At 51.7% G+C, this 20335-nt stretch overlaps 6 protein-coding genes across 6 annotated transcripts; 2 read left to right on the forward strand and 4 right to left on the reverse strand.

Annotated features, from left to right (window-relative positions):
* Positions 1–75: 75 nt before the first annotated feature.
* Positions 76–900, reverse strand: J4E92_008080 (uncharacterized protein; the record flags this gene model as incomplete). The annotated part of the gene is made up of 1 exon (XM_051499437.1): positions 76–900. The coding sequence occupies one exon, from the start codon at positions 898–900 to the stop codon at positions 76–78; it is 825 nt and encodes a 274-aa protein (XP_051350220.1).
* A 3307-nt stretch (positions 901–4207) lies between these two features.
* Positions 4208–4756, forward strand: J4E92_008081 (uncharacterized protein; the record flags this gene model as incomplete). The annotated part of the gene is made up of 1 exon (XM_051499438.1): positions 4208–4756. One exon carries the CDS (start codon positions 4208–4210, stop codon positions 4754–4756), a length of 549 nt encoding a protein of 182 aa, XP_051350221.1.
* A 3655-nt stretch (positions 4757–8411) lies between these two features.
* On the forward strand, positions 8412–9335 carry J4E92_008082 (uncharacterized protein; the record flags this gene model as incomplete). Its single annotated transcript, XM_051499439.1, has 1 exon — positions 8412–9335. One exon carries the CDS (start codon positions 8412–8414, stop codon positions 9333–9335), a length of 924 nt encoding a protein of 307 aa, XP_051350222.1.
* A 1328-nt stretch (positions 9336–10663) lies between these two features.
* J4E92_008083 (uncharacterized protein) lies at positions 10664–12364 on the reverse strand (the record flags this gene model as incomplete). The annotated part of the gene is made up of 1 exon (XM_051499440.1): positions 10664–12364. The coding sequence occupies one exon, from the start codon at positions 12362–12364 to the stop codon at positions 10664–10666; it is 1701 nt and encodes a 566-aa protein (XP_051350223.1).
* A 1284-nt stretch (positions 12365–13648) lies between these two features.
* On the reverse strand, positions 13649–14911 carry J4E92_008084 (uncharacterized protein; the record flags this gene model as incomplete). The annotated part of the gene is made up of 1 exon (XM_051499441.1): positions 13649–14911. The coding sequence occupies one exon, from the start codon at positions 14909–14911 to the stop codon at positions 13649–13651; it is 1263 nt and encodes a 420-aa protein (XP_051350224.1).
* Positions 14912–18437: 3526 nt separating this feature from the next.
* Positions 18438–19736, reverse strand: J4E92_008085 (uncharacterized protein; the record flags this gene model as incomplete). Its single annotated transcript, XM_051499442.1, has 1 exon — positions 18438–19736. One exon carries the CDS (start codon positions 19734–19736, stop codon positions 18438–18440), a length of 1299 nt encoding a protein of 432 aa, XP_051350225.1.
* Positions 19737–20335: the final 599 nt, after the last annotated feature.

Here is a 20335-nt window from a genome sequence, read left to right on the forward strand (position 1 = left end):
ACATGAATATACATAAGTGACGCGAAGTGTGCAGCGCATAGCATGACATCGCGAATGCTACGGGACAGACTCATTTCATTGAGCTCCAAGCCCCATCTTCTGCAACACGCTGGCCAGGTCAACCTCCACAATCTTGTCCCAGCCCCTCTCAGGGCCCCAGGCAACGCGCTTCTGATTGAGCTTGGTCTCTTCTACCAGGCCCTTCAGCAGCGGGCTGTCTTTGGACACGCTTGGATATGCGTCGAACTCCACGTCGTCAATCGACGGCACCTGCGCGAGCAAGCCTCTCAGCAGCCCGACGCAGTACTCGGTATAGAAGTTGTTCCCCACGCGCCAGCCCTCAAACACCTCGTTCGATGCCGGGTCAATCTCTACAAAGATTTTCAATTTGTACACCTTCTTCACCGCCGCCAGACCGAGCCGGCTATCCACGACCCAGCATTTCGGCGGTTTCGTGAAGCCTGGCCCCAGTCGCAGCTCTAAGCGCGTAAGGAGCGCGCGGTATTTGCGAGGGAACCATGCAAGCAGCGGGTGTTTGCGGTTTATGTAGCGGCCGTGAATGGGGAACACGCGGAAGGTATTGCGACCGTAGAAGACGCGCGACGCTTCATCGTGCATGCGATGGTCGACGAGGAAGAGGCGGAGGGCGGGGGCGACGGTGCGGTAATTCGTAGGGTCGAGGTCGATGGTCTTGGGGAAGACCAGAAGCTCTTCGTAGATGCGCAATCGCAGCTCGGATGGCAGATCGAAGAAGCGGAAGGGCTGGCGCTTGACAGCCTTCTTGTCATCTTCCTGCGCATCGTCTTGAACATCGGGCGGTGGGGCAGCGCGCTCATCCACCAGCCGCACTTTGCTCATGCGATTGACCATGTGGTCAATCGCCTTGGTCTTGCGGGCCATCCTATTGTACAGCGCTTCCAAAGCGATCACGTCTACCGCCTTGGTCGCGCTTATGCATCCATCGTGTCACTCGTGCGTATACGTGTCGGTATCGTTCGAGGCGAAGGGAGACGTCGCAATGATGAAAATTTCTTAATGGAATGTCTCGGAGCCACGGGACCGACAGCCCATTCGGTAGGGGCAGGCAGTTCTTGGGGGCAAAGATGTTCGTTCTCCCCAGCTTATGTCAACTTCAATCTTGTAGAGGAACAAAGAGTGAGGTCAAATTTCGTGGGTGCAACTTTCTATATGGAAAAGAAGAGAGGGTGGCGGCGGCGCGGAGAGTTTTGTTCGAGCTCCGGCTAGTGGATTAGTCAGCGTGTGACCGAGGTAGCGCCGCGCGACCCACCGACAACTTGACATCACCCTCTAGCTCACTCTCAGAATGGCAGACACCACCCTCCCCCCACAGGCAAGCGATGCTGCTACGGAAAACAATCTTTTGCTCAAATGGTTTGGAATCGAGGCTCCATTGACCACTACCCCATTTAATCCATTGGCCATTTCTACCCTAATTTCTCCATCGCCCATTCCTCTGGAACTACGAGCCCGATTGCTTGACGCGGCAGCCTATTTTGAGAGCCCGGAGTACGGCGCGACATCTGGCCCTAGTTTGAGGGAAAGGCGTAGCCTCTTTTTGGACGCGGCAGCTAGAAACATTGATCTAACGTCTTTGCGTAGGTGGCACGTTTGGAAGGATTCCCTTGTTGCTCTACTTGATGCACAGCTTGCCAGATATCCAGTAGACTCAGGACCGTCGCCTTCAACTTCAGATCCGAGTAATGAACATGGTCGGAATCCATCGTCGACTGCATCCGCTGCTCACCGCGTTTTGAACATAGCGGAACTGGTCGAGCTGATCTTATACAGCGCGGACCTTCAGACCCAACTGCACGCCGGCCAAGTCTGTACGCTATGGCGAGCGACTGTGAAGCGCATTCTCCAGGACCCCTTCGAAAATACACCGTATCAGAACCCGGTCGAATACTCTGATGTGTGTTCGACTAACAATGTTAACCTTCGTGTAACCCCCGAAGAGCTACTTGCTTTCGAAGAAAAGGTCCACGCAATGTGTTCGATTCTCCTGGATACAAACGGGTGGAACATATGGACGTACGCACCCGCTCGGCTTACTCAATCGCATATGCTCAAGCCATCCGTCGCAGAACTCGTGCGCTACGCATATCGCGTGGCTTGGGACATTAACCCCGCCCAAGACAACGACTTCAAACCGCAGCCGCAGTGGCTGGACTTTACGCAGTTCACGTTGCATCCATGTCTGGAGCGCCTATACACTGGCGGATTCGAGACACATCGCGGTCGCTGTCACATTTACTTAAATACCAATGCTCCCACTGAAGGCCTCCTTCATCCGCTCAAGTTCCCACTTGGACCCTTGTACTCCCATATAGGATCGCACTTTGTCACCGACCCACCGTGTAGTTGCATCGGCATTTACACTCCGAGTGATCAGTGGCTGGAGGGGACTGCACACATTAATAAGCTAGTGGCCCGCATTTACAACAAAGACGTAATGCGTCTATCCCATCTAACAAGTATACTAAACGCACATGCGGCGACCGTACTATTGGATTGGAGGGACCAAGGCGAGCGTATGCGAGAGAACTTGGCCACCCTGCCTCCAAGCGTACTGCAGCTATCATACCCAAGACGGCGTGCATTCACAGCCGGTGCCCGTCCGCACTTTATACTCACGCTCGATCATCACGACATGGATGAAAATCCCAATCTCTCCAAGCATGTGAGCCAACGGCCGTTGCTGATGGGTATGAGGGTATTGGGAAACGAGTGGAAAACTTTGGATATCGCAGAACAATATGTCGACATCAGCAGCGAGTGTTGGGCGGAGTGGACTAGGGATACTTCTGCTGATGATTCTTTGTGGAGCATATAGCACGACATGCCATTACTTCGTTTTTTCTTACTATAGATTGTAGAAATCGCTACTACTGCTGCGTCACCTTAACCAGGCGGAAAAGGTGGTTTCTCTGAAGTCTATGTGCTTAGTGAGTAATGTTTGGAGAATCGATGAACTTCAATGCAAAGTATCATACCACTCGCCGTAGTCTTGGCTGCTGCGAGACCAGCAAAACACGGGCAAATCTAGATTAGTTCTAGTGCGGGTTACGCGAGATTATGTCATCGCATCGTCCAAGCGCCTTCTGCACCTCTCTTCCACCCGCCGAGGCCGAGATCGCGCTCTAACCTAAATGCACATACAGCCAACTAATACTATTCGGAACGTCGTAGCCATGGATCAATTGTCGCTGTATCGCCATTTGCCAAATGTGGTCCCATGTGTTAGTGGTGCCCAGGCATGCGTCGCGCTACATTTGCCACACAACCACCTTGTCAGACTATGGGTATCTACGCGATACAGGCATACGAGAACTCGAAGCTGAGACTTCTCGAGCGCATCCACGATATTGAAGGCATTCGTCTTGTTCAGCTTCTCCATACACTTCACAAACAAACTGGCCTTTTCTGGAACACTGGATTGCGGAAGTCGTCAAAATGCAGACAGATGTCGAATTTCATGAACCGGCTGAGTTATACGATTTCGGCATGATGAGAACGCATTGGGCCAGATCGACTGCAACCCATCTGGCAGACGATTAAGCAACGCGAAAGCGAACAGATCAAAGCTCTGGGGGCACCCTTACTCGACAGAGTCTAGCAATACAAACTCGGCAAGACACTGATACCTTTGGACTTGGTGGCATGGCAACATCATATGGAGACGTATCCTCACAACTCAATCAGATGAAAGTAGGTTTCGGGGTCCAGCAAGCACACAGTCCTCCATCCAAAGATCAGTCAATACGTCGAGAATGAGGTTCTAGACATCCAGAGTCTTGGAACGACGGAGTTTCGGCAACGCTACGAATTCCCGCCCAACGGTTTCCAGAGGCCTAATCGTGCGCCAAGCAAATTGCATCCCCAGATTTGGCCTAATGGTAGTTTACCAGTCGAACATTGAGCTAAGCAAACCTAAGACTGCCGAGCAGCCGGCTACTTCGCCTTCAAATGCGACTACAAGTCGAGCGTGCTACCATTAGGAGTACTCCGGAGTATACCCCAAGAAGTTGTCAACGTTCAGCCAAGGCGACGCCAATTATTGTACCTGTTTTAGCAGAGTCGTGGCAGACGTCATCTGCGAGAAGATGTGGGTCATATCAGTTATTATAGCTACGACTGCTCGAAGTTGCAGCAGTACATCGCCCAGATTACTATCACCAAGAACAACATGCGCGATCAAAACGAGAAGATGTCATCAGGACCAGAAAATACCACTGTAGGGCACAAGCACGATCCTTCCATCACGAATCCGCTCGTCAACTACGGACAACTACCAGGATGGCGCCAAGAAAACCAATACATCGTCACCAAATACCGTTCCGCCCGCAATTCATACCGCCAATCCATCAAAAGCCTCACATACCTCCATAACGAGACCGGAAGCATCTACACCCACCTACTCTTCTTAGTCATTGTTTTGCTTCTCACCACCTACAACCTACCGCAACTAGGCGGCCCAAAACAGTGGTTCCCCTCCCCACGCAACGGTGATTTACTGGCGTTGTCTGCATTCCTCGGCGGTGTGGTACTGTGCATGTCGTTCTCCGTCACGTACCACATCGTCCTCGACCATTCAGAATCTGTGGCGACGGCTGGCAAGCAGTTGGATTTTGCGGGCATCACGTGTCTTATCTGGGGCAGTTTGATTGCGACGCTATACTACACGTTCACCTGCGAGGTAGAGCTCATGCGCACCTATATGCTTATTGTAAGCTGATGTGGTGCTACGACATGGGTTGGAAGCTGCTGACATGAGATATAGTTCACGGCTTTTGGCGCTATCATGCTGCTCTTCTTCGCTTCGCCTCTGGCTTCCAAGTCTTGGGCACAGACCCTTGTAGTTCCGCTTTTCGTCGCTTTTGCCGCCGCTGGTATTTTTCCGCTGTGGAGGGGTATTCAATTGTATGGTTGGGAACGAATGGACGAAATGGCAGGCTTACGATGGGGGTTGGCCTGCGGCTTCGTCTGCCTGGCTAGTCTGGGTCCCTTTATGGTATGTAGTCGTGTCTTACAGCGCTCAACGATAGCTAGACTAACAGAAGACAGACGCGATTCCCAGAGTGTTGGAAACAAGGCAAATTTGACCTGTGGCTCTCATCGCACCAGATCTTCCACATCGCTGTGGTGATTGCTGCGTGTTTGCATTTTGTTGGGCTGATGAAGGCCTACTCGTTTCAGCATATGCACATGCAGATAGCGATTTGCCCCATGCTGAGTACGTGGAAACATGAGCTCATGTATTTGAAATGAATGGGAGGATACGCTGTAATCGAATCGATTTCTGAAGGGTGGTTTGGTGTAGAACCCTCATAACTAAATGCTGATACCAAGAACTTTCCTCTTTGACTCAGCCTTACCGCCATCAGATGTGCGACACCAAACCCCCCCAAAGCAAAATACTGACTAATAAGAAGAACATGATCAACACAACACAAAACCCAATCACGCCTTCTAGTCTCCGCCACCTAACCTCCTCATCCCGCCATATCAGTACCCCAACAATATCTTCAACACACTTATACCACAGCTCCAGCACCTCCGCCGGAGCACCAAACGTGGCTGCCAAAATGCACTCCGGGCCGTTATGCTTCAGCAACAAACGCCGCGTCTCCCGGTCGCAATGCTTCATGACCCACTCATCTAGTAGCGTCCAAACATACACATCCAACTCGCACCGCAGCTGTTCGATCGTGACGACGCGGTGGCCTGGTGAATGAACAGTACGATCGAAGTATACCCGCATCAAATAGAAGAATCGGTGAACCGCATCGCGCGTCGTAACTTCTTCATCTCGGTCGAAATCAGCCAGCATAGCGCGTCTTAGAAACCCGTTGTCCATCGCACGAGCCAAAGCGCGCGGTTCCAGATACGCGACAACCCTCATCGCGTCCTCAATATGGATGTCAATCTCCTGCGCCGGACTAAACTTCTCGGTGTTCTGAGCAATAGACATTAAATCCAGTTCTTCAAGCTCCATAGCAGGCCGGTACCACTCCACACTCCACTCTTCCTCCTCCTCTAAAACGCACTGACATAGCGGGCTACCAAACCCTTCTACCATCTGTTTCACACAGACTCCGTGGTTGCAATGGAGTGTACAGTGCGGTTCTGGTGGCGGCACGCTCTTGCGGATGTTGAGGACGTCTTGGAAGGCGGGGAAGCGGTGGGTGTTTGTGTCTTCGTTTATGCCGTCGAAGAGGGGGGATGGAGGTGCGACGGGGAGGCGCAGGCTGTAGGACGGGATTTTGATGCGGAGGTGTGAGCGTGGAGGTACAGGTGGTGTTGGGGATGTGGACAGGAAGTCCGTTTCTGTGAACTTCATGATTGTGGGTGAAAGGGGGCTTGATTGGTGTTTGCTTGGGAGAGGGAGTGAAATACAATGGTTTTGGTTGAGATGGTTTTGGTTGCCTGCGGAGGGACGTTGTGCGCATATGAAGTGTACATTGAACGCTGTGTTTGGGTTTGCTAAACCACGGATTGATGGCGGTGGATGCACACGGAAGCTTTCACTCTTTGATTGCTTGTAGGGATACTGATCAAACGTACGAGACATCAATTACACTAATCCCAGGTAAAATCGCAGCTCTCCTCGCTGTCACTGCTCTCTCCACTCTCGCTGCTTTCCTCACTTCCACAGCTCTCAAACTCCCACCAGGTCTTCTTCATTCTCTCCTTCCTCATATCTCTATCCCACCACAACAACACCGCAACAATCATCTCCACAACCCCTTCCATCCTCTCAAACAGCATCCCAACCCCCCTGCTCATCGTCCCCTTGATCCAAGTCCTTCTCGCCAAGCCAAAGCACCCTTTCAACTTCCATGCTCGCTCCGCGGCATTATCTCTTCTTTCAACCTGGTTGCGGAAACACCATTCTGACACCCACCAGAAGATGTCCAGGCGCATGACTTCCGTCATTTCTTTCACTAGATCCGCGATGGTGAGAGTGCGGGTTTGGTTCTCGAGGGGAGATAGCGTGATGGATATGTAGTTGAGCAGTTTGGAGATGAGGATGTTGGCCGCGCGTGTGGCGGCGAGGTATTGCGAGGGGTACAGTGTAGTGCTCCTCGTGAAGTACCTGGAGCCGCGGAGATATTTTGTAACATCAAGATATCCCATGCTTCGCATCTTTCTGACTAGGGCGGTGGCGGAGTTTAGGTCTATTGTGATTGCCTCGCCATAGTCAGTGTTCTCATATGCTCTTTGGGCGGCCAGGATATCCTGGAGTCGAAGACGCGATATCCTTTCCTGCCTGAAAGTGCTGTCTTCGAGAATAGGAAGTTGCCTGCAACATCTGCATGCTTTGGGCTCGATATTGCGCTTCCTGTCTTTGTCGGTAATGGAGCGGCATATGCGATGTTCGCAGTGTCGAATGCAGTGGCCGATGTCATGGTCATTTACTGTAACCTTTCCATTATTCCGCTTCCAGTCTTCCCAGTCGCCGTCATTTTCTTCATATGCCGGAAACTGCTCCAAGTCTCGCGCTGGTGGCTGGTAGGTGAATGGGCATGGCGATGGGCTTCTCGCTCGGTAGAGAGTTCTTGGGACATTCGACCGGAGTGGACGGCCAGTTCGAACAGGCTTGCTGGATGATTTGCGATTTTCTAGAGCCAGATACGATGACGGTATATATTGCGTATTTGAATCTTCGCCCAGGTGGTCTGGATGCATGCACATTGCGTCGGCGACGTTTGTCAAGAGGTGAAAAAACATTTTGTTGGAGGAAATGTTGATGAGATGAGATGACAAGATGGAGTTTGAGTGAGAACAGAAGAGTATTTTGTATGAGCAGCAAACTTACCAGAATCTACAGTTTACTCCATGGTACGATAGGTACCTCTGACTCTACGCGACTATCCATTCTGAACTCTGGTCGGCTGGATGAGAGTGGACCCAGCCGACCAACCAGAACTGTGCCGTTTACAATTCTAGCGAATGGCCATGTCAAAATAATAAATCGTACCATAGTTCTCGATGTGTGCGATCTCTTTCTGTCAACAAGCGACGAGCGTGTGGTCTTCTCTGCAATTGAAGTCAACCGTAAGCTGTGGTTAGTCATCGCGGCCTCGTGCAGCGCGCGTACACTGCGTAGACACCAAAAACGCGGTTTGGTCTGGAAACGAGAAATGCAATTCGGTGCTGACTGTGAAGGTTACCCAAAGCCAAAAGGATGTCGTTCGGTGAGTTTGGATGCACCGTGGCAGCGACGGGTAGATTACTAGTCTCTATTGGGGAAGGCTTCCTGACGATCATGACGCAACGCGATTTCGCATCCCACCGTCGACTGAAGCACACCAGACAGCAGCCTTCCGACCTCCCACGATGCCACCGCTCTAAACCCGACTCCTTACCCCTCAATCGCATAATCCGAAATGGCGCTTCCCCTGAGCATCTTCCTCGGCGGCTGCGTCGTCGCCATCCCCGTCGTCACGGGCGTCGCGCAAGGTGTCGAGCACCAAAAGAAGCAGAACGAAGAAGCCGCCAACGAGTCGCGCATGTGGAAGTTCAACTGCCTCGTAGCCTGCGACGACCCCGATCCGATCGCGAAGGAGGAAATCGACAATGGTATCCTCGTCGTGCGCCACGACAAAGTCTGGGTCGTGCCGAGGGACGCGGACAACAAGCCCATGTGGCCGGAGGGGATAGATGGGGAAGGGAAGGAGCCCTTGCATGCATTCGCGGGTTTCTACATTGCATACCCAGATGAAGATAGGAGTCCGCCGGAAAGAGGCCTGGTCACCACGATCAGCGACGACCCGCCAATGCTGAACTGGGTTTACTGCGACAAGAAGACGTACGAGCTGCGCTACTCGAACCGCACCGGCAGCATCATGCACCATGTCGGTGTCTGGGACTGGACCGAAGACGAGACACACCTCACATTCGAAGGCTGGGAGGGCTTCATGGCGATCGACGAATGGGACGGCGCCGACGAAGACCCGGATACACCGTGGGGCAAGGAAGGGCTGCGCTGGGCCGTCTACTTCGACAAGGACGACAACGGGCTCAAGGGGAGGCACAAAGGGAGGGACATGTTTGAGATCAGCCTCAAGCGCAGGATACAGAGCGCGGAGGAGCAATTGAAGCAGAACGAGGCTGCGGAGAAGAAGATGCAAGTCAAGAGTCGAGGTGGTCTGAGTACGCAGTTCGCGGCGCCCCAGAAAGAGAGAGACAAGGAGTGGGAGAAGAAGTTCGGCGAGAAGGCGAGGCTGGAGCTTGAGAAGAAGTTGGCGAAAGATCAAGAGGAAGGACAGGGGCCCGAATGGGCTAGGGGCGATGTCGGGAAAGAAGAGTGAGGATGCGAATGCGATGTACGGGCGATTCACAGCGTCGAGTACGACATTTCTGATCTAATTTGTGCGCTTTCTCCTGGAAGCGCTCCTCACCCACCCCAGTGTGCCAGGCCATGCGAAGACTATCGCGACGTCGAACCTCTTCAATGAGGACAGATCACTCACCTCGTAGGCATTTGCCGGACAACACGACTCACGGCAAACAGAGGCAATCCCGTCATGTTATATGATTGCTCACACTCTTTGGAGTATAAATTGGGCTCGGTAATGCTTGGATCGTTCTCACTTATACAACACTACAAGAAAATACATCCTGCCTCCTCTAGGCTCTCTACACAATGCTTGTAGAATACGATGGAGACAAATTCGAATATCAACCTCAAAACCCGGATGAGCTGGATATGAGCAAGCCGTGGGGCATTGCCTATAAGGCATTATCCGAGCTCAACCCGCCACCGTTATTCCTGGAGCAAGCTAAAGGAAACCCTCGGCTAGCACTGGTTAACCCCAACGCCAAACTTGACGATGAACGTCGAAGGCTTTTCGTGGTCGGATGTGTTGTTTGGAACGGAACGATACTCCTATCCTGCACGACCGATTTTCTCGCACAGTGGAATTGTGAACACCGATTTGGCTGGAAGGTCGAGGAAGAGGACAACGCTGTATACAAATACAGCAAAAACCTCGAACAAAATCCGGAAAAGAAACCTTTACTCGACTGGATCAAACCGCCGAATATAAGCCGTCTAACAACGATTCGCAATACGAAGGGGAAAACGGACGATGGGCCAAAAATGGATAGTCTTATATTGGGCGCCGGGTCAGACCTGGAGAATACGAAGGGCATTGCAGATTGGAAGGGCCGGGAATACCAGAGGATTTGTATGTCAACTCATCTCCGTGAGGCTGTCGATTCCTACTGACAAGTGCATAGTTTGGTTCTGTATGATAGTGAGAGAGTTGCTGCCGGAAGAGCACAACAAGACCGGGGCTATCGACACGAACAAGGTGTTTCTACCAGCGGAGAGTGCCAAAACACTCTTGGGGTTTGCGGAGAAAGGGAAATGTGGACTCATGGATGAGTTGAGAGACTGGCTCGAAAGAAGCATAAAGGCGGGCTCGGCTGAAGGTTCTTGATAAATCAGGTAGGCGATGATGGCATGCCTGTTTCACATTTTTGAGGCAGGGAAGGATACCTTCGGCTGCATTTGATGTACATTCATTATCTCATCTAATGCCGAGCCTCTCAATATGAAGACTAGGTTCATACGAACCAGCTACAACTACACCAGTATCCTACAGCATCATCCTCTTCCACAATAGGCCCGGGTTCATTGCCAGTAAGTCTCTTGATCATCAAAGCGTGGGCGTTGAACGGGTGCGTATGGACCCATGCCCAGCTGCGCGTCTTCGGCACTGCGTTTAAATCCTCGATTGGATCTGGGAATAGCAAACGGGTGTTGGTATGGAGCGTGCGAATAGCCTTGGGTCATGTGCGTCATAAAAGACGGCGACGGCGTCCAAGGTGTCACCGGTGATGGCTGCGTGCTTGGGGAATAGATTCCGTGCATCGATGGCGTTGGACTCGGGGCATACGAGGCGGATGGCGAAAGCATGTTTGGTGAAACCATGTTCGACGAACGCATGCTCGGTGATAGCATCCCAGGCGAGGGCAGAGCGTGATGGAAGACAGGTTGAGGGCCATGATGGTAAGAGTTCCCAGTGACATGCTGGTTGTTCTCGTACTGCCCGCCATTGTCGCCCGCGTACTGAGAGACGGTCTGGGTATTGTTCGATTGGAAGTCGCCGATGATACTCGCCCCAATGTCGGCAGGTGGCAGAGGCCCCGATGATTGCAGGCTCGTCGCGACATTTAGATGCAACTCTTCCTCAAGGTCGTTCGAAGGCAGGCTCATTGCGACACCTGACTCGAGTTCCTTATCACCGTCCGTGACTGAGGCTTGATCTTCCGGTGACGTCGTAGCCTTTTTCTCTTTCACCCTCGTTCGACCTTCTGCGATGTACTTCTGGCGATTTCCATTCTGTTCATTGTTCAGGATTGTGCCTGTAATTTTATCGGGAGCCGCACCCACAGTGGTTTCAAGATTCTCACCCTTGAGCAGCGAGAAGCATCGACCCTTGGAAAGCCGTAAGAGCTCACAGAGACTATCTATACGCTCACCAAAAGTAAGGTTGCGGGATTTGTACATCGTCTGCAGTGGCGTCGTGTCGTAGATGGAGAACGATTTCGGGCCGAAGAAATGTAGTTTCTCAGCGGTGTCAACTAGCTGCCAGCACACCTTCTCCATCTGGTCTTCATAAATCGCCTTTTTGGCACCTGGAGTCAATCGTTTCGCAAATCGGTCCTTGTCTTGGTTGTCCGGGCAGGCAGAAGTGTCTTTCATTGCTGCTAGTAGCTCAGCGACGTGTCCAGCTCGGTCTTCGTCAGTAGTCGGAATAGTGCTGTCATTGGCAGGCGGCACCCAGTCGTTTTCGATATAGCGGTTGAGCATGCTATCCTTCGCTTCTGCCAGATTCCGAAACGAAAGTCCAAAAAACTTGGGTTGAACTAGAGCTATTGCAGTAGCTGGAGAGGGTGCCGATGGGCTGGGTGTCATGTAATGGTAACTGGGGTCGAATGGCGGGTGTACGTCCACCAAGTGTGTTGGCGTATTCGTAGCGCTGGCAGACTCTATGGATGAATAACGAGGAGGTGGGGTGCCTGCATAATGTTGGGACGAAGGTTGCTCGAGCATCGGTTGGCTGTAGCCATCGAAGCCATTTTGAAACTGACCATCGTCAGATGCATATAGAGGAACCTCATTCGGCTGATAGTTCCCTATGCCATAGTCTTGTATGCCAGGTTGAGCAAAGTACACAGGGTCGCCATTGGCAGACAGCATTGCGCCCTCGTTATCCATAGTTGTCTGGAATTGAGCTTCATGGAGCAATGGTATGTCTAGACCGCCAATGCCAAGGTAGAGGCTATCGTCGAATGAATTGTTATCGCTCTGGTAGTGGTCTTGAGACATAGTGCCTTCGGTGAACAGGGTCGATGTGTCGAGGAGAGGTTGCGAGTATCACCCGGATTCCGATCGGTTGAGTTGAAAAGAGTGACTAATTAAGAGCTTGGGAGGTTGTAAGCTGGTGATGGGTCGAAAGGGAAATCTCACACATGTTTTTAACCTGTCGAGGCGCTTCCGCTGAGTGAATCTCATCATCTTCGCAAGTTTGCTACTTGAAGCATCGCGATAGCACAGTTGACTAGAGGGCTATGTTCGCCCATGTTTGCTTGCTGCCGAGAGAATCCATGGGGAAAGTCGTGTACGCTGTGAGACTATGATGAATGCGAGTACAAGACTGACACCGACGTCGGCTGGAGAATGTTCAAGCGATAGATACGAGTGTTCCAGGATAAGACTTCAATACTGTCGTAAAGTGTGTAATAGAATGGCTGGATCGTCCCGCAAGAGCTTCTGTCACCCATTGGAACCGTGATAGCACTGATGCGCAAGTTTCACAAAAGGCGGCATTGTGAATGGGTCCTTCATTGGTTGCTGTCGATCAGTAGTTCGTTGACAGTGAATTGGGAACTCCCAAAACAGCAGTCGTGGAGCGCAATAAGCATCCTGAGGTACCAAGAGCGCCTTGGCAATGAGATCCATCACGGCGGAGCGCGGAGCGCGAATGCATTGGTGGTAGAGAGCGGCGGGTGTTGCTGATGAAGTTCCGACGCGTCGACGGCGCGACTGAACGCGTCACAACCGCATTCGGACATTAGCGGCTTGGCTGACAACATCCTCCTCTTTACGGAAGCGACTCCTCACTTCAGCACCTCACATCGCGTCACCGCGTCGACATCAAACTTATCCCATCTACACCCCGTATGGTTGCGCATAGTTGGGATGATCATACGACAACCTCCGATCTCAGGTTCATCCACGCGCTTTGTCACAAAGAACCCCGCATCGGCCAGTACGCACGATCATCAGCACGGCAACTCATCATCAAGTCGAAGTCTGCAACCTCCAGGCAACTGCGAACGATCATACGAACAGATATGGAAGGCTTGGGTTCAGACCGCTAATCGTTCTTCCGCCTCACGCTGGCCACCGCTATCTATGACGCTAATTCAGCTGGATGACTGACATTATACCACAAGTTGTCTACGAGTTCTTTAACTCGCACTGACGCCATTTTATTGCAAACATACCTCATCCACACGCGCGACTAACCGCTCTCCAACGAACCGCTATATCCTCGCTCTCGTCCGACGAAACGCCGACTTGCTCCGGCTTCGCCTCCAGTCGCTCTCATTACTGGCTAATCCGATCATCGCCCTTCTCCATCTCGTCGCGTTCGTGCTCCCTCCACAGCTTCCCCAGCTGCTTCATAAAGTCGTCGTCGTAGTATGACCACGTCTCTGGTACCTTGGTGCTTTTCCACCCGAACACCTCGCGAGACCTCTGGTTCATAATGTTGTTGTACTCGATGGGGCGGTCGCTCTCTGGCAGTTTTGCAAGCTCCAATATCGTCAAGCCACCGATCTGGCATACAAGATGGATCGTCTTCTTAAAGAGCCTAGATGGTGCCGGCTGGTCGGGCTCCCATTGATCTTTTTCGTCTTCATGCAGGACTACATAGGACTGTTTGAGGACAGCGCTATCCACGCCAATTGCACTCATAACGTAACTTGTGATCGGCCCACGTCCACCATTCCTGTTTCTCCAATGCCAGAGCTTGATTTTAAAGGTAGATAACTCCACGACAGTCTGCGGTATCGCTAATGTGCTGCAATCGATACCTGTAGGGTCAAGTCCAATCGTATACGTATACTTATCGCCGACGCGGCGGGGGCGAGTAACAAGGTTCGTATACTTATCTTCCCAATGCAGAAATCGAGTCTGGATACCGTCGCATGTCAAACCCCGAAGGTAATCACCATGTCGCTTTACCATACCCGCGGTCTTATCCGCAGGCAGGTCCTGCAATACGTAACACTGCTTGTCGATAAAGGTAGCCTGCGGGAACAAAGAGTATGCCCTGTTCCAAGTGATAAAGTTTAATGTCGCGGTAGATGAAGCCGCGTGGAGCAATTTGCATAGAGGAGAATCCCTCGAATCCAAGACACAGACGGTCAACCCATCATACTCGGCCTGCGGCTTTCGGAATATGGTCAAGCCCGTCATGTTGTACTCATCAGCGATCCACCGTTCTTGCTCCAGGAAGTCGAATATTGGGGCACGGAGGTCCAAGGGCTTGACCTCTGAGTACTGTGTATAGATGTATAGTTCTTGCACGGGAGCTTGCAGCTCGTTAGCAATGAACTTGCGGGCAAAGTCACCGCCAATGATCGCGCCGGTGTTGGCTTGAACTTGTCTGAACGCCTTGGGATCCTGGAAGAAGGTTTTGAGTTTTGTCTCAATGTTCTGGTAGCATGAAGGAAGCCCGCTGATGAGCGCAGTACGAACGCCTGTCGACACTTCAATCAATGTCGAAAACTCCTTCGGGCCGAGGTACGAAATGAGAGTCTCCTGCACTGGCGCTAGCGAGGACGAGAGGAGATGAGAAAGATCCATGGTGAGTGCGCGGGTTGAGGGTGGGGGTTATCGTTGCGCTGCACCGTAAATTAATCCGGAAGGCGCAGCGAATAAGTACCTGCATAGAGGAAAGCGCAGGCAGCAGTGGCGATAGAGGGCTGCATTGCCGATGAATTTGGTCAAAGCCTGCCCATGCGGTATTCACACCAATCTACGCCAAAGGTTGAAACTGTACCCACGGTACCGTTCCAAAACCGACCCCATCGAGCCAGCCAAACAGGACATTCGATACGCCGAATATCCGGAAGTATCGCCTTGCATGTGGCAAGATCTTCTAGTGAGCATTTTCATGGCATTAATACGTGCGGAACCTTTTCTGGGTCGCAGGCCGGCTTACGTGTGTTGCTCCTGCGAAACATCCCATTGGTTGGGTGAATTACCCCAGGCCCGGGCAGTGCTCGTTGTGCCGAACCCAAAGGTACGGTTCGCACGACGTCAACGCAATTGGAGAGATGCAGTAATGATGGAGCGTACAGGTATTGGCCCTTGGTCGAAGGCTTCCAAGTCTATTGACCTGCCGTCATGAGCCCGTGCTCCGATAAGACAATCTGGGGGCCACCTATCACCAATCCCGTACTCGCCGAGTACAATTTGTTTCGACGACTTACTCTGTGCTTGGCCCCTACGATGGTTGTGACCAACGTTGTGGTTACTCAATGCAGCAACCGCTTATTTTTGGATGCATCGTCTTCCTTCGAACTGTATCGTATTTGGTGAATGGTGGCTGTGTTGGCGACAGTGCACGCCAACGCTGGAAGAGCAATGAATACATAATGGCCCGTAGCCGTTCAGGCATCATTCAACAAGCACCGATTAACTATCCAAGATGACTGCGTCTCCAAATACCCTTTTTTCTTCCTTTACTTTCAGCCTGTTATTATCTTACAAACGTCAAGCCAGATTCAGCGGCTGGCGCGGCGGTTTCGTTCTCGCCATTATCGGCTCATCGCTGGTCCTATTTTTCAATATCGTATGCGCCATAGTAGCTGCTGCAGCCGGTGATCCACACGACGGCATTGCTACGATCTACACAGGCAAATGTGTGTTTGCATCGCGTTTAACAACCGGTCTTCAACTACTCGTCAATGTACTGAGTAGCGCCTTGTTGGGTGCATCAAGTTATTGTTTACAACGACTTGTAGCTCCAACGAGAGAAGAAATCGACAAAGGTCACAAGAGGGGCAAGTCGCTGGATGTGGGAGTCTTGAGTCTGAGAAATCTACCCAACATCAGTAGGAGGAGGCTCGCTGTCTGGATATTGCTCGCTACAAGCAGCATGCCTTTGCATCTTCTGTAAGTGTACGCTTTATGTTCTGAATTCCAATGTATTGATTAGGGCAAGATACAATTCAGTTGTATTTCAGACGACAGCAACGAACGCCATCGACTTCATGTTGACACAAGAGTCTTTCCTCACCACGAGGGGGGGATGGAAGCTCGAAGACGGTGATGATGAGTATGTTCCATACGTTCAGGATCTCCAGGACAAATTTCTGGACAAGCAGTATCTGGACGCATCTCCGTTTGAGAACATTTCTGCCACTGAGTGTATTCATCGCTATCAGATGTCCTTCATAAGGGCCGGCAACCTTGTCGCTGTGGTGGCAAAGAATCACTCCGAGGGTTCAGACAGAACCGACAACAGCTCGCTCAAATACTTCAAAACGGACGTCACAGAGATGTTTTTCGGCCCGAAAGTTATTCCTGATCTCTCATGTAAGTTCGTTCAGACTGGTAGTTACGTGTCTCACTTATATGTTTGCAGATTGCTTGAGTGAGAGCTCACCCGAGCGGTGCCAAGTTCAGCTCAATCAGAGCATCTTGTATATTGTCATTTCTTGTAACATGCTGAAGGTGACTCTCATGATCATAGTACTTAGGTGGATGAATCAAGAAACGATCGTTACGATCGGCGACGCGATCCAGACATTCATCCTGGAACCAGATATCTCAACTCAAGATTGCTGTCTCATGACTAGTCACGATATGAAACAGGCTCTTGGGGTAACGGAAGCGCGGAGAATACATCGTCACCAAACCGGCAATCATGTTCGCTGGTACAGTGTTGTCAGCGGCAAGCGCTGGTTTTGTTCGCTTTTTTCGTAAGACTACGCACCTCACTCTTCTTGGTACAACACAGATTCTGACCGACTCTAGATATTCCGTGGTCATCGCTACAGCCCTATACCTTTATAGCAGGATGGGTCGTCGCTGGGTAATGTGCGACGATCCAGGTGCTTCCTCGTTCAAAGACGACCAAGTTTGCCGGTGGAATGGCTTTGGGAACGTTAATTTCCGTAAGTTCGCTGCAAGTGATTCTACCGAACTCTTTACCAATTTGCAAGCCTCTAACATGTTCGTGTTGCAAAGTGCTAACTCTGGCGGTATCAGGTTTTATCCTCGATCTATACCTCGGTTCCAAATCCATTATACCCTACGTTCTTGTGGCCAATGCGCCTCAGGTCATCATATCGCTTCTATACATCACCTACAACGGGCTTTTTACGACGATGCTCGCGAACCGCGAATGGGCGAGCTACGTACATAAACGAGCTGCGCTTCGTGTCACCGTCCCAGCTTCTACCCAGCGCTCTACATACTTCCTCTCTCTGCCATACAAATTCAGCCTCCCGCTTATTGTCGCAAGCATCTTACTGCATTGGTTCATATCGCAGACATTGTTCATCGCACCCATTGCTATTTACAAAAACGGCGTGCTAGAGCCGACATCTCGAGACTGGTTGCATCACGCGGGAGGTTCGGTGACTGGTATAGGGTTTTCAGACTCAGCGCTCATCGCGGCAATCGTTATGGGATGTCTCTTAGTCGTAGTCTGTTTGGCCTTCGCTGGGATTTGTAAATATCCGACGGGCATGCCACTCAGAGGCACGAACAGTGCGGTTATCAGTGCGGCGTGTCACGTAAAGCACAGGGATGGTAGGAGGGCTGGAGGCCTAGATTATATTGTCGAGCGTCCATTGAAGTGGGGTGTCACAATCGAGGGTACCAAAGATCAAGTTGGGCATTGTTCTTTCAGCGACAAAGCAGTTCAGAAGCCGGTCGAGGGCTGCTTGTACGCTTGAAGGATGCTCGTTTCAAGAGAGCTTTGCAGAATACATACCATTAAATACTACCCAGCACACAGTTTCCAGGGAAATGTGTACTTCTACCCTGGAATTTATTTTGCACATTGCGCAAACATACACGCATTGTCATCCGACTCACGCAGCCCACACTCCAATTGACATGAGGACACGACAAAGACCCGTGCATGTCTGAAGCCTACTTCACACATGTAAAGAGATGTCCGGAATCGTTCGTGAATATGTACGTGTCACGCTAAAACCACTCTATCGCTACGCAATCCCTCCAAAACGCATGCAGACACCAACAGCGGAACCAACTATTATAACTACATTACTCCTTCCTTTCCTCAATCTCCCTTCATCACAGCAATGTCTTCGCCAACCTCCTATCCACCCCCTTCCTCTACAACATCCATCATCTACGCAGCAGCAGTAGGTTTCCTAGACTCCAACTTCCGCGGCGCCTTCTTCGCCGCACCCCCGTTCCCAGCACCACCTCCACCAGCACCTCCACCAGCACCTCCACCAGCACCACCCTGCTGCCCCAATTTCCTCGGTTTCCTCTTCGGTTTCTCCGCAGCAGCCGGCGCGTTATTCTCTTTATTATCACTGAACGACACCCTTTTCGGCTGAGCAGATCCATTCGCAGATTTGTTAGCCGTGGATGGTGATTTCTGAGATGAGGACTTGGTGGATGTTTGTTGTGTGTTTGGGGTCTGCTTTTGTTGGGAGGGCGGGGTGGATTGGTTTGAGGCTTGGGGGTTTGCGGGGCCGCGGGTTGTAGGTGGGCGTTGAGAACGGGGTTTGGGGACTTCTTTTGCTTGTCCGTTCGACTGTGGCTTCTCCTGCTTTGGCGGTTGTGTGCCGTTTGTTTTCGGCTGCGATGGTTTCGACTGAGAAGTCTTCTGAGGCTGTGGCTTAGACTGCTGTTTTGGTTGACTCGGCGCTTGTTGGGCTTGCTTTTGAGGTTGTTGCTTGGGTTGAGATGTGCCTTGCTGTTGCTGCTGCTGGCCTCCACCTCCCCAAGGGTTCATCGCAGCTCCAACTCCCGCAATTCCAGCCCCCGCGGTCTTGACTGCTGACGGCATACTCGGTCTCCACGCAGTCATGTCTTTTGCGGACTGCGACCATGTCTGCGGCATCATATCCGGTGCGTCATTTTTCATTTGCTCCAGCTCTTCTTTAGATGGTGCCTGCGTTTCCTTGGTTTGCATAACCATCTTCTCCAAAGCCTTCTTCTGCGATGGCGTCGACTTGACATCTGGGAGGAAGTCACCAACGACACCCTGAACACCTTGACTTGCCATCTGTCCTAAGTCCCACATTGGGCCGCTCATCGCGCCGTAGACTGATCCAATGCCACCTCCGAGTAATCCAGTCACTGTAGATACCGTACCGCCAACGAGCGCGCCGGTCAGCTTTCCAATGGTGACACCCGGTTGTACTCCCAATCCGGCACCAGCGGCGAGACCTTGGAACGCACCCGACTGCGTGTACTTTGCTGCCTTTCCGAATGATTCTGCTTCAATCTCTTTATTAATCGCCTTCGCCAGGATCTCTTCTCTTGCTTTCGCGTCGCCCGCTCCATGCGCAGCTTGCCTCAACTCCCACGCTTTCTGTCCCGCCTGGAGGGCCATGCTCGCCGACACACCTGCATTTTGCTTGATCTCATGTTCAGGGACGTTGCACTGCCCACCGCCAACGTTGATTTCTCCCATATTTTGATTTGTCGAATTCGCAGGTCTTAGTTCCGATTTTGTTGTGCTCGTTTTGGTCGTCTACTACTGTTTGACGTGATTCAGGCAATGTTATTGTAAGTCTAGACAGGAGGCTGGTTTGACGGGTCAACGCTAGTATGACAGCTCAAGTGCGAATACGCTACGTCATGCACGATCGACGAGATCGCCGTGGTTACACGTGTGTGGCCAGCCGACAACCTGTTTTGACCACAGGAACGCGAGACGTAGTTTCTACAACATGTAGGGTTATCCCTTCTGCGTTCGGCGCAACCCTTCAGTAACAAGACCGATGGCTGTCACTGGCGGTTGTAAGTCGCTGCGCCAGTGTGTCATGACGTCAGCGGCCCGGCGCCAGGGTCTTTCATCTACCAGATTCCTGTCTGCAGTACGCTATGAACGCGCCGCGTTTCTAACAGCGACACACACACCCGCGTCGTTGGTTCAGAATCTAGTAGTTTGACGCGTGCTGCAGTGTCGTACATGTCACCCGGATGTCGAATTAGTCGCCCACAGCTCACCTTCCCACGAGTTTCGCCACCAAGAAAGATGTACTTTTTGATTGGCTATGATCGAGTCGA

The sequence above is a fragment of the Alternaria infectoria genome, assembly GCF_024043175.1.
Source record: "Alternaria infectoria strain BMP 0036 chromosome Unknown scaffold_15, whole genome shotgun sequence".
Taxonomy (NCBI): Eukaryota; Fungi; Ascomycota; class Dothideomycetes; order Pleosporales; family Pleosporaceae; genus Alternaria; species Alternaria infectoria.